This window comes from Pinus tabuliformis, chromosome 8 (genome assembly GCF_031772625.1).
Source record: "Pinus tabuliformis cultivar Carrire ecotype Pingquan chromosome 8, CPIR1, whole genome shotgun sequence".
Classification (NCBI taxonomy): domain Eukaryota; kingdom Viridiplantae; phylum Streptophyta; class Pinopsida; order Pinales; family Pinaceae; genus Pinus; species Pinus tabuliformis.
In genome coordinates, this window is record NC_142294.1 from 701,207,122 (window position 1) to 701,224,691 (window position 17,570).

At 39.3% G+C, this 17,570-nt stretch overlaps 2 protein-coding genes across 2 annotated transcripts in view; both read right to left on the minus strand.

The window, feature by feature from the left end:
- Nucleotides 1-17,570, minus strand: part of LOC149237548 (uncharacterized) — a 98,190-nt gene that overhangs the window by 74,721 nt on the left and 5,899 nt on the right. The gene's annotated exons all lie outside the window — the stretch shown is intronic.
- Nucleotides 8,586-9,191, minus strand: LOC149237549 (uncharacterized). The gene has a single exon (XM_089369311.1). It carries the CDS (start codon nt 9,189-9,191, stop codon nt 8,586-8,588), a length of 606 nt encoding a protein of 201 aa, XP_089225437.1.

Sequence of the window (17,570 nt, forward strand, 5' to 3'; positions counted from 1 at the left end):
TAGACTGACTGGGAGTGAATAGAGAGTAGCATGAGTCATCCAAACTTGAAACAGAGAGACTTAATTGTCATCCGAATCCTCGGATCACAGTAGCCATCTGAATCATGAATAAAGAGCTCAACCAATATGGAACTAATCATTTACACATTGGACTCAGATTGAGTCTTTGATTAGGGCTATTAAAATTAAAGGGTTTTCAATCTTATTTACAGAGAAAACAACAAACCAAAAGAAGGCCCTTCAATCTTATTTACAGAGAACTTTGCTCATTTGCTTGCCATAAGAGTGATACCAGTAAACAAAGAACAATCCCAATATAGTGAGTGCAATGACAATGGGTAGAAAGCAACCGGGTGACATAGCATAAGAGCGATACCAAAAGACAGAGAGCAAGAGACCTGTGGCAGAATCTCAAGGTTGAGTGAGGCTTGTAGACTGACTGGGAGTGAATAGAGAGTAGTGTGAGTCATCCAAACTTGAAACAGAGAGACTTAATTGTCAACCAAATCCTCAGATCACAGTAGCCATCTGAATCATGAATAAAGAGCTCAACCAATACGGAAATAATCCTTTACACATTGGACTGAAATTGAGTCTTTGATTAGGGCTACTAAAATTAAAGGGTTTTCTCCCTCTTTCTGACTTGAAGATTTCGAGATCCCCTTTTTGTGCAACATTCCACAGTCCATAAAGTCTGGTCAACAAAGTTCTTCCAGTGATTGTTTTCTTTTTCCACTCTTGCTTGGGCTTGTCCTCTCCTAGCTCTGATACCATGTTAATTTTAAGTAAACATGTTCTTCACTTAGGATAGTTACTTCAATGATTCATATTAGCGCATTTATCAATCTATTTCGCTTTCATTAGTAATCACATAAATCATTATCACATTGACAGTAACTGAAGAAAGAACATAAACAATAAATGCAGAAGACAAGGCAAGAATATGGCACAAGCCACGGAAAAACGCCAAGATGGGGAAAACCCTTGATCAATTCTTCTTATTATTCGAATCAAATGTTCAGCACAGAGAGAGAGAGAGAGAGAGAGAAAGTACATTAATTCAAAGTCAAAATTGATTTGCCAATCTTTGTCCTTAGATAAATAGATGACCTGTTCAAAGTTGCAATTCTGCAGTAGTCAAATGATGTCCTCTGAAGCTGGTGACATACGTTGTTGCTGCTCAAAGGTTCTGTGCAAACTTCAGAGCTTTAGTCAGGACATCACAACGACCCTAATTCTGCTTCAAGACACTGTGATTCTTTGTTCAAACTTACTGCCCTTCAAAGTTGCCTTCCTGCACTATTGTAGGCCTTTGGAATCTTCACAAATCAACAAACAATAGACAGATCTGCTACAGCACTATATGTGGCCTTCCTAGGACATGAAAACACCTTGTTTTGGCCTTCGCTACCCCTGTACATCTGTGGCTTGCTGTCAGTTGACTGCAGCTAGGGAAAACACCCCTAGACTAGGTATCTCGGCTCTCACAACAGTCCCCAAGTATGTTGCTATAGTAGCACTACCCTGCAGCCCACTGAACAGAGATAAAAACAAGCACACAACTACACCCAACTCACCTTTGCTCCTGCGTCCTGATCTGGCCAGTAGTCCATTGCCCTAAACCATCTTGAATCAGCCCTAAAAGACCTCCTTGTTGACTGCTTCAAGCCCAGACATCTGCGGCATCTCTCTGCAAGGCATCCGCACCTAAGAGGGAAACAACCTTTTCCCCAAACTCGTGCTAGCTGCCTCCTTGCCGTAGCCTCAGATTCACTACCCTATTTCAGATATTAGATGCTCATATGATGTGTCTCCAAATGAGGTTGGAGGACACCTATATATACAAATTGGTGAGGATCAATAGACATGACAATTGGTCCTTATGGAGGTGAAGCCGACCTTGACACTTGTGGAGGCAAATTCAGATTTCACATTTTCAATTTTTCCCGCCTTGATAAGGTTATGTCTTATAAAATTTCTTATGAACAAATAAATATTTTTCTTTATCCAAATTTAGTGATCTTTAGGTCAATTTTGGTCCTCTCGAAAAGAGGAATTCAATGCAATAACCATCTTCATCAAATGAGCAGTCTCGAGTGGAATTTGGCTTTATTTGCCAATTTTAACAATAACACTACTAAATGAGCTTAAATTTGGCATCCTCTTATGAAAAACGTTTTTCTTTTCTCCCTAGTTTTCCATAAACTATTGTGTGATAGACAGAGTACATTCTACATTCTCTGTGACTTTTCACTTCAAAGGATACACCGTCAATTATTTTTTTCGCACAATGTAGCAGTAGGTTTTGTTCGCATGCATCTTGACTCTATGTTGAGCCAAGGTCCCCATATAACCCATATCCTAAATTCAAAACATACGCTGGATGTGGGACCCACATCTCTTTGGACACATTGCTCAACAAAACTCCAATCATTCCCCACTTCTTTTATCTTTCTATGTTTCAACTTTCTCTGTAGTTTTATTCTCTTCTTAGTCGTCTTTTCTTCAGCCATTCCATATTGGTGTAACAGCCCGTACACCCTCTTTGTTCCCACCCTTGCCCAAAACCCGTTCCTTCAAATGTTCAATTTCTTGGTTCGACATGCAACGAGAAGCACTTCATCAAATGCACTAAAGAATGTTGTGTCCAATTTGCATTAAACACATTATCTCTGTGTTTACAGAAGGTGGTTCTTATTTTAAATTTTATTGGGTGTTAAATGCTGGATGTGTTTATTAATCGCTTGGATATTTGAGGATGTAATAAGTGATTTGTTGATGATGGAGAAAAAATTTGTCTCAAATACTCATTGCACAAGATTTTATAACGAAGCCCTACCTATGCAGTATTGTACTTAATTCAATTCACGAAAGTTAATATGGGTGTTAAAATTACAAGTGAGACTACACCCAATTTACACATAAGGAAAAATCCATGTTTTTACTTACTTAGATTGTAATTGAAAAAAAAACAAAAAGAATTGAGATTTAAGTGGATTGGATGAAAATTTCTACTTTCTTGCAATTAGTCAATAGTTAGACTTCCCCTTTTTCCAATTAGCTTTGGAATTGTTTCTGCAATTCTTACTAAAGAAAGAACACAACAATATTTTTACAGTCATTGAGATTAGCATCTTCGAGTTAGACTATAGAATATTTGTAGATTTCAGTTTAAAATAGATTTCAATCTATATTACTCGAGACACTCCAAGAGTCCCCGAAAATGTCGTTCATGATTTCTAATATATAATAGTGTCAAAATGTTTGAGGGTCATTTCTAATTTTTTTAAATGGATCCAAAAACGTCAATCCCATGTTTTGTCCCTCATCTTAAACATTTCAAATTTTCCAAAAATGTTTCAAGTGCCATGGTGTTATGATCCAACAACATAAAAAAGGAAAATTAAAATTAAAATAATAGCACCTGCACCACCCCTAACCCTAAACGTAAGCATCCTAACATGGTAGTCATGTTGCCAATTCTACAAAGAATGAGCATGATATTGTAGAGCTTCATTGCATGGTTGAAGATATTTTGGATGATATAAAATTGTAATTTCAAATGAAGATATGATCATTGAATTTATAATAGGGCACTCATTTTACAATTTGCAAGTATTTATTAATGTATTTTACATTGTACAACTTTACATAGTATGATACAAGATAGTAGTGATGATTATCTACAATGACAACTCTCTTTTAGGCTTCTAATTGGTGAATGCTAATCTGAATTTTTGTCTAATCTAACCATATAGGTTAGACACACACACACATACACATATTCATTCGTTTAGGTTATATAGAACCCTTGGGGCTTGGAAACAATCCTAATGGACTAAGGTCAGGTTTTATATGGGTGTGTACAAACACACACACACACATATATAACTTACCTTTGTCAATTAAGGTTGTGTGTGTATATATATATATATATATAACCTAACCTTAGTCAATTAGGGTTGTTTCCAAGCCCCTAGGGTTTCTCAATCAGTTGAACCATCCCCCGAAGGCAAATTGTCAATGGGAAGGCCTTAGGTCACAAGTTCAAATCTGATTGAGTCCCCCATGAGTACCAACCAATAGTGTGACTACTAGGTAAGTCGCCCTCCATTCATATACAAGGAAGGGGGGATCAAACATCCATAGTACAATGTACCCAATACCTTGTATACACTTTTTGAGGATATGGGGTACTTCTGTTAACCAGACAAATTTTCACAATTTTACCAAGGAACCAAACTAAACATAACAATTAATTCAACCATGGCATAACGATAATAACCTAGGATTAAATTCAACCCAATTCACAAATACAATTAGAAATATGTATCTATCTACAATTGTTCACTAATTGGCTACAAAAAGGGGCATTCCACCTAACCATAGGTTTCCTACTACACTAGTTCTCTCTGCAACAAAGGCCACCCCAGAGTTGAGACTATGAATCTAAAATTGAGACTACGAATCTACAAGGGGCGCACTCTTCCTATGGTTGCCTAACTTTTATTTTCACAACCCAATTCCCACGTTCATAGTAACCCACAACAATTCCCAATCCACAACCTTCTTTCCCTTCAACCTACAACACCCAAGAAATGGGATCCCTTCCCCGCTCAACAGTTCTTCAAGCTATCCCACTTCCTTCTAGGGCTCTGGCACATGCTAGTTTGGAAGTCACACTGCATGAATTCCAAGGAATTATCAATTGTAGCTAAATTTCATGAATTATAGTCTATAATTTCATGCAGCCACAATTCTCTATATATATTCTTGGTTGTGGCTTCATAATTTGAATTCAATCTATACACAATAGTACGCTCTAGGCAATTTCTCCAATTTCCCAAGTAAGGGAAATTCGCTAGGTAAATTCCTAGTTACTTGTGAGTCTCTCTCTCTCTCGTAATTGAATGTTGTCCTCTTGAAACTCGTCCTTCCCCTCAAATCCTCCATTCAAAACACAATAATCAAAATAACAATTCACTACTTGTAAAGGTGAGTTTTTTATTGCATGGCATAAAGGGGCCACATATTCCTTTATGTTGTAGTCCCCTACTAGGTTAGTTAAACATAATTAGCTAATAATCAAGAATGTAATTATGTTTTATAAGACTTTGGTTTACCTCCCTTACAAATGTTCTTTCTTTAGCTTACTAAGCCCCATTATCTTCCCCTGTGGTAAAGTCATAGCTATTGGAAATACTAAGAGGGGAGTGAATCAATGTTTCGTAAATTTCAACAATTTAAGTATCAAAATGTTTAACTATCACATCAAATGAACACAAGATATATATATATATATATATTTCAAAGGAAGCCACAACTTCCTATTTACCAACTACGACTAGAAGGGCTACAACCCCAAGATTTTCTAGCTCCCACTAGAAGAAGGTGACAACCTCCTGAAGGAAGCTACAACTTCCTTCCCTGGCACCACCCTGCCACCCTCTAGAATAAAAGATAAAATAAGATTTTCTTGGGCTCGTACCATGGACAATGGCCCAATTACAACAACACTCAAACGACTTACGTCCCGCTCCTTGTCATATCAATGATCCATCTTAAGAATTACATACCATAGATCATCAAAACCACAAGGGATCTTACTCCAACTTACCTCAAAGTCTGCTTCCAAAAGAGGTCTTTAACAAATTCAAGATCTGCTCTCAAGGACTACTCAAGAAAGGCTCGGTCTAGGGCTGCTCCAACATCTACTACAAAATTCTGCTCCAGAGAATTCAGGCACCTTCTTCAAACTTGCATTAAGTTGCCTTTGACACTTAGATAAGAAACCTTGTCACATGAATCTCTTCCTTTGCAAATTTCAAACTAGTCTCTGAATTATGGCTGCTACAGATGAAGTCTACTACAAGTCTGCTCTGTGCACAAAACAGCGTTTTTCTACCTTAAAAAGATGCCACATAACACTTTAGAAAAGAAACCCACGAACAGACTTGCTATGCCTTAAATACCCCTCAGATTTGCCTTATAAAATGCCTCAGAAGGAGAGTCGAACTAGGCCTCGAGTAGCATGTAGTAAGCCTCAGACCAAGCCTCAGACAAGGCTGCAGAAGGCCTTATAGTTCCGGTAGCATAAATCATCAAATTAGGCAGAAAAAAGCCTCAAAGAAGTGTGAAATTATGCCTCATTCAAGTCCGAAATTGTTCCACACGAAATTCTTCAATAGACCCGAAATAATCCTTAGAGAAAAGGCTGAAAATAATGCCTTAACATCAGTGAAGTAAGCACTAAAAACCACCACAAAAAGAAACAAAAAACGAGATAAAATCTTTCTTGGGATTCGGTGTTCTTCAAATGTTCTATTAAGCTCAGGCCTCGGATTACTTCGCCTTTATTTTTGCCTTAGATGATCTGCACTTGCTTGCCACAATTGCCCAAGAGTTGGGTATATTTCTAGTGATTGAGGCGGCCTATACTGGAGCCGACTTGACCCATGAATGGACACCATATTTGTTGGAGTTGACCTGTGATTCTTGCCATACAGATATATAAAATATTTTTCAAATAAAAAGTTTTGCCAAGCCAACCAGATGAGGATGAACTTGACCTGCTTATAGGCCATTAAATTCTAAATCTTGATCTTCCTTTTAGGGAAACAATGAATGATAGGGCCATAATCCTTTGGGGCAAATGTGTTGGTGCTAAACCCATCTTGGGGCATCAATCTTCAAAAATTAATCTCTCTCCAACTAGGAGGACCCACAAAATGTGCCACCTATCAAATAAATTGGCGAGACAAGGGATACCAAACTAGCAGGTCCTTGCAATCAAAATTACTTGATTTGTGCATGCAAATCATCAAACCACTGTTGGGCCATTCACCTTTTGACATCAATGACAAATTTTCCAACAATCTCCCCCTTTGTCATTGATGTCAACACTTATGCTCCCCCTGTCATCATGCTCCCCTTATCTCCATGCTTCACTTCCTTTGTCTCCATGCTACACTTCCTTTTCTCTCCCCCTTTGACATCAATGGCAAAGGGTGACTTATGTCTTTGGGGCTACTCCCCTTGAACATATGGCACTTAGCATGACTTGTGTCTTCTTATCCTTCCCTTCTTTGTCGTTCTTACAACTCTTTTCCTTAGCTGCAATTTTCTTCCACTTTGCTTGGTCTAGAATGTATATGTTGTTTGGTCTTCTTGTGCCTATTGCAACAATCTTTTTGAGTCTTCTTCTTTGATTTCACACTTCTGAGAGTCAAACAAGAGATTATACCCTTGATCACACATCTTGCCAACACTAAGAAGATTGTGCTTCAAATCCTTAACTAGCAAAACATTTTGTGCCTTCATATGTTCACTTCCAAGGCTTGCTACACCTTTCCAACTATCTTGACAGAAGAGTTATCTCCAAATGCAACACTACCCCTCTTTTCTTTTAGGTTGACAAATTTGTTTCGATCTCTAGTCATATGTGTCAAGCATCCACTATCTATGTACCATTCATCTTCTTTATCTTCGATGATCAATGTTAAGTTACAATCTTCCTTCTTTTTCCTTTCCCATTCCATTGATGGCTTTTTTGTCTTTATGATTGGAGTTTTTTCAAGCCTGCAATCTTGTGCATTGTGATCAAGATTATTGCATTTGTAGCACATGATTGGAGCATTTTCAAGCCTACAATCCTATGCCTTGTGACCAAAAATATTGCATTTATAGCACACAATATTTTGATTCATTAGTGGTTCAAATGGATTGTAATTTCTATTAGTAGATCTACGAACATTTTCTGATCAGTTCCTTCCATAATCATTCCTACTTGCATAATTGTATCTTGTATTGATTTTACAATGGATTGCTTTATGCCCAAAAATTTTGCAGGAGTAACAATGACCAAGAAAAATATTTTCATACCTAGGAGAGCAGGATGATCTTCTGAAGTTGTTCTATGTTGAAAGTGGTTCAATCCATTGCTGATCTTGGGTGTTCTTCGGAACATCAGCGGAACTTCTTGAAGTAGTAGCATGTCTAAATTCCCCTTTAATGTCCTCCCTCAAAGGCTTGGAGCTTGTGCCTTCCTTGTTTGAAGAAGTACCTTCATAACCAAGACCTGTTTCATCGCTTGGAGATCTTTGACAACTAAGAACGTTATCCAACACTAAAGAGTTGTTCAAGTTCTTGTTAAGTTTACCAACTTTAGCCTTCAATGTTACAACTTCCTCTTCAAGCTTCTTACACTCTACTTCATTCTTCTTTATCTAGATCTTCATCGTTTCCTCAATTCTTTTTGGGTTATGAAGAGAACTTTTCTTGCATCGAATTCTTTTGTATCACTTTCTTCCAAAGAGTTGTTGTCCTCTTTAGAATAAAGATTTTTTTTGTGAAAGCCTTTATTTTCCTTAAAAGGGCGTCTCTTAGCATAATGACCTATTTTTCCACATTCAAAATATTTAAAAGGTAACTTACCTTTGTGTTTTTCAGTTCCCCTTTTCAGCTTCCTAATGAAATTTGTTTCTTCTACATCTAAATCATTGTCTGGAGTTCCTTCGACCTTTGAGTTCTTTGTTTCTTGTCTTCCTTATGGCTTTAAAAGTTGTTTCTTTGGTTGATGGTTTGTCTTATGTATCTATTCTTCTTCTTTCGTATGTTGTAGGAGTGTTATGTAATTCTTCCATTGCCATCTTAGTCAAGTCCTTGGTTTCTTCTATGGCAGGTACCTTGCCATTGTATCTCAAGGGAAGCAATCTCAAGACCTTTTGTACGATCAAGGGGTCTTTAAGTTCTCCTAATCCTCTGATGGAGTTGACAACTTCATCTACTCTGAGCAAATAGGTCGCAATATCTTCTTTTTCATCCATTTTCAAATTTTCAAACTGAGCTCTATATTTTTGAAGTTTGACCTGCTTGACCTTATCATCACCTTCATACAGATTTTTAAGTTTATCCCAAATTTCTTTAGCTGTGGTGCAGGACATCACCTTGGACTTAATGGCTCTTGACAATCCACCTATGATGGCATGAAAAGCTTTTGAATTGCAGCTAAACAACTTCTTCTCATCTAAATCAATAGGAGGATTTTTAGGAACTTTGTAGCCATTGATGATGGAGAGCCAAACATCCACTCCTAAAGCCTTCAAATAGGTTTCCATGCAACTGCTCCATAGTGGATAATCATTTCCATCAAACACTAGAATTTTTCTTAAAGAGATGCCTTCCATTTCCATGTCTACTCACAATCTCCCCCCCAGTGATTAGACAATGGATAATCATTTCCATCAAACACCAAAATTGTTCTTAAAGAGATGTCTTCCATTTCCATATCTACTCACAATCTTCCCTCCAGTGATTAGACTATTAGAGGGTAACTTGCTCTAATACCAATGGTTGGAAATACTAAAAGGTAGGGTGAATCAGTGTTTTTGTAAATTTCAACAATTTAAGTATCACAACGATTAACTATCACATTAAATGAACACGAGATATATATGTGTGTGTGTGTGTGTGAAATATTTTTTTATTACAAAGGAAGCTACAACTTCCTTCCCTAACACCACCCTGCCAACCTTTAGAATAAAAGATAAAATAAGATTTTCTTGGGCTCCTATACCAGGGATAATGGTCCAATTACAACAACACTCAAACAACTTAAATTCTGCTTCTTATCATATCAATGGTTCATCTTAAGAAGTGCATACCTTAGATCATCAAACCCACAAGTGATCTTACCCTAGCTTGCCTCAAAGTTTGCTTCCAAAAGAGGTATTCAACAAATTCAAGATCTGCTCTCAAGGTCTACTTAAGAAAGGCTTGGTCCAAGGCTTCTCTAAAATCTACTACAAATCTTTAAGATCTGCTCATCAAAGCTTGGTCCAGGGTTGCTCCAACATCTACTACAAAATTCTGCTCCAGAGAATTCAAGCACCTTCTTCAAACTTGCATTAAGTTGCCTTTGACACTTAGATAAGGAACCTTGTCATAGGAATCTCTTGCTTCGCAAATTTCAAACTAGTCTCTATTGAAAATGTAGCAAGTAAGGTCTTTTGGCTTGTGCCTTCGCCAATGTAGACCTCGAGTTGTCCTCATGAGTTAGACTTCATTTAGGATGAGTTTTTTCCAATTTACCGGAATAATCAAGTTAGCATGCGTAGAGTTGGAGCTTCAATTAAGTGAAGTCTTCATCAATTTGACTAGGAACGAGGTGGCAGTTATCAGTGCAGATAAAGTGAGTTAGTCTTCAATCTTGATAGAAGGAATAGCGGGTTAGATCCCAGTGTTGATTGGAGAGAGCATGAGTTAACAACTCCAGCAATGATTGGAAGGAGAGCGAGTAACACTCTCAGTTAACTTACTATCACAACTCGAGTTCTAGATTTGAACTAGCCTAATTTAGCATGGATCGAATCTACAATAAAGAGGACGAAGGCACAAGTAAAACACAATTGTTTTGTGCATGAAGGATTGTGACAAGACAGAGCTCACGAGTTAGTGTGAGAGAGCCTTGATTGTGGAGCGCAGGAATTGTGTCCTAAAGAATAGGAGCACAAGTGCGCTAGGATTTAGGAGGATTGGGTGTGCACAGGTCATGTGGAGTTGGGGTCCTAAAAAATAGGATCTCAAGTGCGCTAAGAAATAGGGCCTGGAATGCACTAGGAAATAGGAGATTAGCGCAAGGACTAAGAAGGCCAAGAGCGCAAGGAAGAAGGAGCAGAACTGAAGCAAGTTAGCAGGGTTTGCAAAGCAAGTCAAGAAGGCAGCAGAAGAAGAATGTTTGTGAGAAGCAGAGATCAATTGTATAAGTTGAGAGTTTGTGAGAAACAGAACGTTTTCTCAAGAGAGACAGATTGCTTTGTAATAGATTCAATTGCTCCAAGACAATCAATAAAATAGCCACATCGAGCCAGCAGGTTTTCCCTGTTGGGTTTCCTGAGAAAAGTAGGTCAATATTTGTGTGATGTGTTTTTATCTGTGTTTTTATTTCGTTGCTTATAAGTTGTTAAGAGACTCTATATCATGGTGAAAGTAAACTAACTTCAGTTTTCAGATATTCATCTAAGTGGTTGCAAAATTTCATGGAAATTTAACAGTCTCTGAATTAGGGCTGCTACAGGTCTACTCTGTGCACGAAACAACTTTGTTTTGCCTTAAAAAGATGCCCCAAAACACCTTAAAAAAGGGACCCACGAATAGCCTTGCTCTGCCTTACATATACCTCAGATCTGCCTTGTAAAATGCCTCAGAAGGAGAGTCGAACTAGGCCTCAGGCAGGTTGCAGTAAGCCTCAGACTAGGCCGTAGAAGGCCTCAGACCAAGCCGTAGAAAGCCTAAGATCAAGCAGCAGAAAGCCTCAGACCAGGCAGCAAAAAGCATCAAATCAGGCCGCAAAAAGCCTCAGAGAAGTGTGAAATTATGCCTCAGTCAAGTCCAAAATTTTTCCACGTGAAATGCTTCAACAAACCCGAAATAATCCTCAGAGAAAGGGCCAAAAATAATGCCTTAACATCAGTGAAGTAAGCACTAAAAAACACCACAAAAGGAAACATAAAAACAAGATAAAATCCTTCTTCAGATTCAGCCTTCTTCAAATGTTCTATTAAGCTCATACCTATAAAAACAAGATAAAATCCTTCTTCAGATTCGGCCTTATTCAGAAGTTTTATTAAGCTCATACCTCAAATTACTTAGCCTTTATTTCTGCCTCAAATGATCCAAACTTGCTTGCCACAATTTCCCACGAGTTGGGTATATTTATAGTGATTGAGGCGGCCGATACTAGAGTTGACTTGACCCATGAACAGACACAACATTTGTTGGAGCCAACCTGTGCTTCTTGCCATCCAAATATATAAAATATTTTTCAATAAAAATTTTTGTGATGCCGACCTAATGAGGATGGACGTGAACCTCGGATTACTTAGCCTTTGTTTCTGCCCCAGATGATCTGCACTTGCTTGCCACAATTTCCTACAAGTTGGGTATATTTATAGTGATTGAGGCGACCTATACTGGAGCCAACTTGACCCATGAACAGACACCACATTTGCTGGAGCCAACCTGTGATTCTTAACATGCAAATATATAAAATATTTTTCAAAAAAAAGGTTTTGTGAAACCGACCTAATGAGGATGAAATTAACCTGCTTAGCGAAGACCTTAAGACCCTTAAAAATTCAATTTTTGCTTTTCATATAATTTTCTTTCAAGAGAGATTTGGATCCATGGATTTAGGCCACTTAAATTATAAATCTTGATCTTCCTTTTAGGGCAGCAATGAAGGATAGGGTCATAATCCTTTGGGGCAAATGTACTGGTGCTAAACCCATCTTGAAGCATAGGGTTGGAGCCCTAGAAGATAGGAGTCCTCAAGAAGATCAGGTTGGAGTCTGTGCCAGTGGAGAAGGATTGGAGCCCTAGAGGTTGGAGCATCATAAAAACAAGGTTGGAGTCTTGTGGGAGATAGGGTTGAAGCCTCGTGAAGTCTAAACTGGTGCTTGGAAAAGTACTAGTTGGAACCTAGTGGATTGGAGATTGGTGTCTTCATCTAGGGTTGGAGCCCTAAACATTATTGCATTTGATTTATTGTAAAAAGAGGATTGGAGTCCTTGATATTTCTCATTAATAAAAAAATTATTCTATTGTTCATTTTGTGTTCTGTTTATAAGTGATCTAAAACTGGTAAAATAATAATTTGTAAAAAAAATATTGATCCCCCTCTCAGTGTTTCCAACACATGTATACACACAACATGTAAAAATTTGTGTTTAGCTTGTAGCCCAAGCCAGTTTTATGTTTCGCATGGTTTAATGCCCAAACCCATCATGAAATATGAGACTGATAATTGCATTTACATAAAACATTAGAGCTACTCTACTATTTCTCTTTGCACAGCTAACACACTAGAAAGGTAGCAAGCACACAAAAATTTAACACAATTATTTCGGTCAACTAGACTCGGGAAAAACCCCAAAACCCCACAATGGGGAAAACCAATGCTAGGAGGCTATTATTTTGCTTCTAAAGGAATTTGTACAATAGAGAAAGGTTAACTTATCTCCAAGGTTGCACGAAACGGGGAAACGGGTACGAGTTTCCGAAACGGGAAGCGATACGAAACGCGACCTCCCCAAATTTTGGAAACGGGGAAACGCGAATATATATATATATATATATATATATATATATATATTAGGAATTTAAGAAATATGTGCAATCATAAAGCATATATGATACATTCTAATTTATTACATTATGATAAAATTGTCAATTGTCAATGCATAGACTATAAGTATCTAAATTTACATCACATTTACTCATGAATAATCACATAATGAAAATAGAAATATCCAAAATCAGCCACGAGAAATTTCTAATTTTTTGTCTCGTGGTTGATTGGGAGTCTCCTCCTACATAGTCGAATGACCTTAGTGCTCTTGATTAAATACAAGTTTCATACCCTAGTACCCTACATTCTCTTGATTATTGGGAGTCTCCCCTGCATAGAGGGCTTTGTTCTCTCGATTAAATACAAGTTCCATACCCTAGTACATGATAAAATCCAATGGAAACATTTGAAATCCCCCCAATCCTGAAATCCTGAAAAACAGATAAGTCTGCTGGATTTTGAGTAAGATCTAAAATTCTACTTTCTCCATATGAAATCCAATGACGGCGAAACCACTCTCAAACATCCTGAGTCATTTCATGGTAATGTTAAAAATTTAAGTAAAAGGATGAAAATGAAAAATAAAGGAGAATATCACTTTTACTTTAAGAATTTAACATTACCATGAACTGCATATCAACACTAGGGCAAACAAATGTAAGAGATCTACATTAGAAAAAAAAAAATTTAAAAACAGATGTTTTTTTTGGGGAAACATGGCCCTTACGGCCTGGAAACGCGTTTCCGGCCGTACGGCCAAGTTTCCGTTTCGGGAAACGTGGTCGTACGGCCAGAAACGCGTTTCCAGGCCGTACGGTACGGGGAAACGCGTTTCGTTTCGTTTCCCCTGGCGAAACGCCCCCTAGGGCCACGTTTCCTGCAACTTAGCTTATCTCCCTTTTGTAGGTTTGTTGTCGACACGGTGAGAATACAAGTAAGTTGAAGCTTCCACACAGTCATTAGCTCAAATTGAATTTTTTTTGTTTCAAACACTAACTTGTTCTCTGTGCCAAAATCGCGAATTCAGTGCTTGAAGATAGTTGTTACTCTCCTTGAGATTCGACCCTTAAACTCAAACTAAAATCCTTTGAAAACTGCATTGAAGTAGCCTCCAAAAAATTCGCTAGTAGTGACAATTCTAGGTTTGTTCATACACAAAAATTTTTGCCTTTGTTCTAGTCTGCTCACACCCGAAATTCTCAGCCTCAGAACGGGATCTACTCTCCCGAAATTCTCGACCTCAAATCTGGAGTTGCTAACCCAAAATTCTTGACCCAAATTCCTACTGAAGTTTAGGCTTAAACTCTGCCTAAATCATCCCACAAAACTCGGCCTCAGTTGAAGTCTAATCACAATGAAAAATACAATTGCAATCTCAAGCTAAGCACCACTGCAAACTCGACTTGAACGTTGGAGCGTACTAGAAATTCGTGCAAGGTATCTCTGCGGTAGATCAAACTGGTAGCCTCTACAAGGATTCGATTTCTCTTCCCAAGTATAGTAATCTTCCTCCCTTCCATTGTTCTCTCCTCTTCTCAATCTTCTCATGAGAAAAATCAGCCTCATTTTCCTTTTTCTTCCCTTTGTCTTCTCCATGAGGTAGAAAACCTATTTCTAAGATCTAATGGTTGAGATTTAATCTCAAACCATTAGATCAACCCACCATTAGATCAAGGGTTGAGATGAGTCCCCTACTTGACCCCTTTTCATGTGATCCCCTTTTCTATTAATGAGCCTCTTTAGTACTTTTAATGTTTTTAGTATCATGATCACTTTTTCCTCATAAAGTCACTTTACGAATATAAAAGTCGCTTTAATAAAATAAAGTGTACTCAATACTTTTACACATAAAGTGACATTTAAAACACCTGACTTTAATAATAAAGTACCTAGTACATCTCCACATAAAAATATATTAGCTCCTTGATATTAATAAACACATAATGACCCCTTGAAACTCTGAGTGGGCTTCGGAAGAAGGAAGAATCAGAGAGTTGCGATGGAGAGTGAGGGTTTCGAAGTCGGGACCATCCGCAATAACCGAGAAAGGGTCTCGAGCTTCAAGATTTTACACCTCTTTGTCTGGGGTGCTCATGGTTAGAGTACTCACTCTGCAGAGGGTTTCGTTCCACAGTTTATGGTGATGTGAGACATTTGTTTACACTTGAAGGGTCAAGGTCACAACCCACTATTTTTGTTACCTTCTGCTTTCCCACCCTAACTACAGTTTTCACATTACAACCAAGGGTGGACCTCTGTGGTCACACATTCTCTGCTGGAAGCTTACGGGACTGTGGGTCAATCTAGCAGGAGCATTAAAATAAACCCTTGTCCTGATTTGTGTCCAACAGAAATCGTTTTTTGTAGTGGGTTTGAAGCAGATTACAAGGGCGTTTGTCAAGATACGGTGGTCTGGGGTGAGGTTAATCCCAACAAGAAGGCGCGGCAGTAAGTTTGTTTTTACGGGTTACTTCGAAACAAAGACATCGTTCTCTGCCTCCCTGCCTTAGGTCAATAGTAATTTTATTACTATTCTAGGAACGGAGCATTGTTTTTTTGGGCAACTGGCTCCCGGATGGATGAACAACTACTTGACTACACCTCTGACTCCCTTTCTGCTGAGGATATTTGGGTCAATTTCACCCGACCGGTTCCAGCTTTGACTACGTCGGTGATAGCCAGTTTACCAGTCACAGGGGTTGAGGCAGTTATAACTCAAATGGAAGATATGGAGGTCTCACCGCAAACACTAGAATCGACTTTGCCCCCGACAGTTACGGAAGGAATATTTATTTCGGAAGAAGGCCCGGAGTTACCTTTCCTACCCATCCCCTCCCCGTCGGACCTGAATTCATGGTCGCAGGCCTTCCCGGCAGCAACAAATACCCAAGGCGGAGCGGGTGTTTCTGGAGCAGGACCGAGCAATTTGGGACAAACAGCACAAGGATTGTTGCCTGAACAAGTCGGAATCCTTGGGACTGCCCCTTTTTATACAACATTCCAACCAGTGGGCTCAGCCCCTCCTTTAGGATGCTTCATAGGCATTCCCGGACAGGATCAAGCTTCGGAAGGAAATCGTTCTGATTCTGAAGACATTGGCCTCGAGGAAGGAGAGCAAGCAGCCAAGGCGCGGCCAAAGCAACCAAAAAAATCAAGGAATTCAAAAATCAGAGAAAGGGACAGGAGGTTAATCTTTGGAGAAGGAATCTCTATGGCACAAGCGACCCTCACGGAGAGCACCGTGTTAGTTGGAAGGGTGAAAGGCCGAAATTACTCTCTGATGCGCCTTCGAAAGTGGACAGTAGAAATTTGGGGGAATCTTCTCATTCAGCTTCCAGGTATTCTCTCACTCTCCCGGGGTTGGTTTGCTCTGATTTTCGCTCATCCGGACCAAGTAGACTAGGTTCTCACACGGTATTGGCACATTGAGATGACACCAGTGCTATTGAAGCGATGGACGCCAATGTTTGACCCAGAAAAGGAAAATCATGGAGCGGGGCCAATCTGGGTCCGATTACCTGCTCTCCCGTTACAATTTTGGGGGGAAGAGATCTTCAAGGTAATAGGAGATGATTTGGGTGTCTATCTGGATCATGATAGAACCTACCAAGACACAGGCTGCCTAGCATTGGCATGTATTCTAGTGCACCTAGATACCATAGAAGGTCTGGTAGAGAGCTACCTGCTTCAGATGGGAGACATTACTCGAAGGCAAATATTAGACTACGAAGGCATTCCCTTCCACTGCCGCAAATGTCATGAAGTGGGGCATTTATATAAATACTGTCCAAGAATTTCAGGACAGAATCAGATCCCGGCCAAAGCGTTGGTCTCAGCCTCCACTCAAACTATGGATTCAGATTTCGTTTCTCCAGTGGACCTCCAAGAAAGTACTCCGCCCTCTTGTCAGACTCTGCAGCAGGCTGCAGCTCACCAATCTGCAAAGGCATCGGATCATCCCCCTGAAAAATCCAGAACCCGGGACACGGCTTTCGCAGGTACTCCCTACTCCACTCTTCCTCATATTTCTCATTCTATTGAAGGTTCAGTAAATTTATCTTCTTCATTGAACTGTGTAGTTTCTCAATCTGAAGTTAATAAATTATGCTCCTCGGTATGTCCTATTCCCGCTGCCCCCCCCTCACAATCTTCCCCCATTCCCCAACCCTCTGTGGATAGGACCACCTGCCCGCTCGATGATCACCCGCTATCAAGTGGGCCGCATCGATATTTCCTCAAATCCCTCCCTGTCGCACCCCCTTCAGTCCTAGGCCTGGACATTGACCCCTCTCCTTCAATTACTCTCAAACCCCCGCATGGTCGTCAATCAAAAATTTCTAAGGCTATTAAAAGGGCTAGTGCTGAAGTAGCCTCTGGGGTCCAATCCCCAATCGACTGGGTTCTTAGAGCAAAGAGCAACCCTCACTCCTCACCCCCATGATCT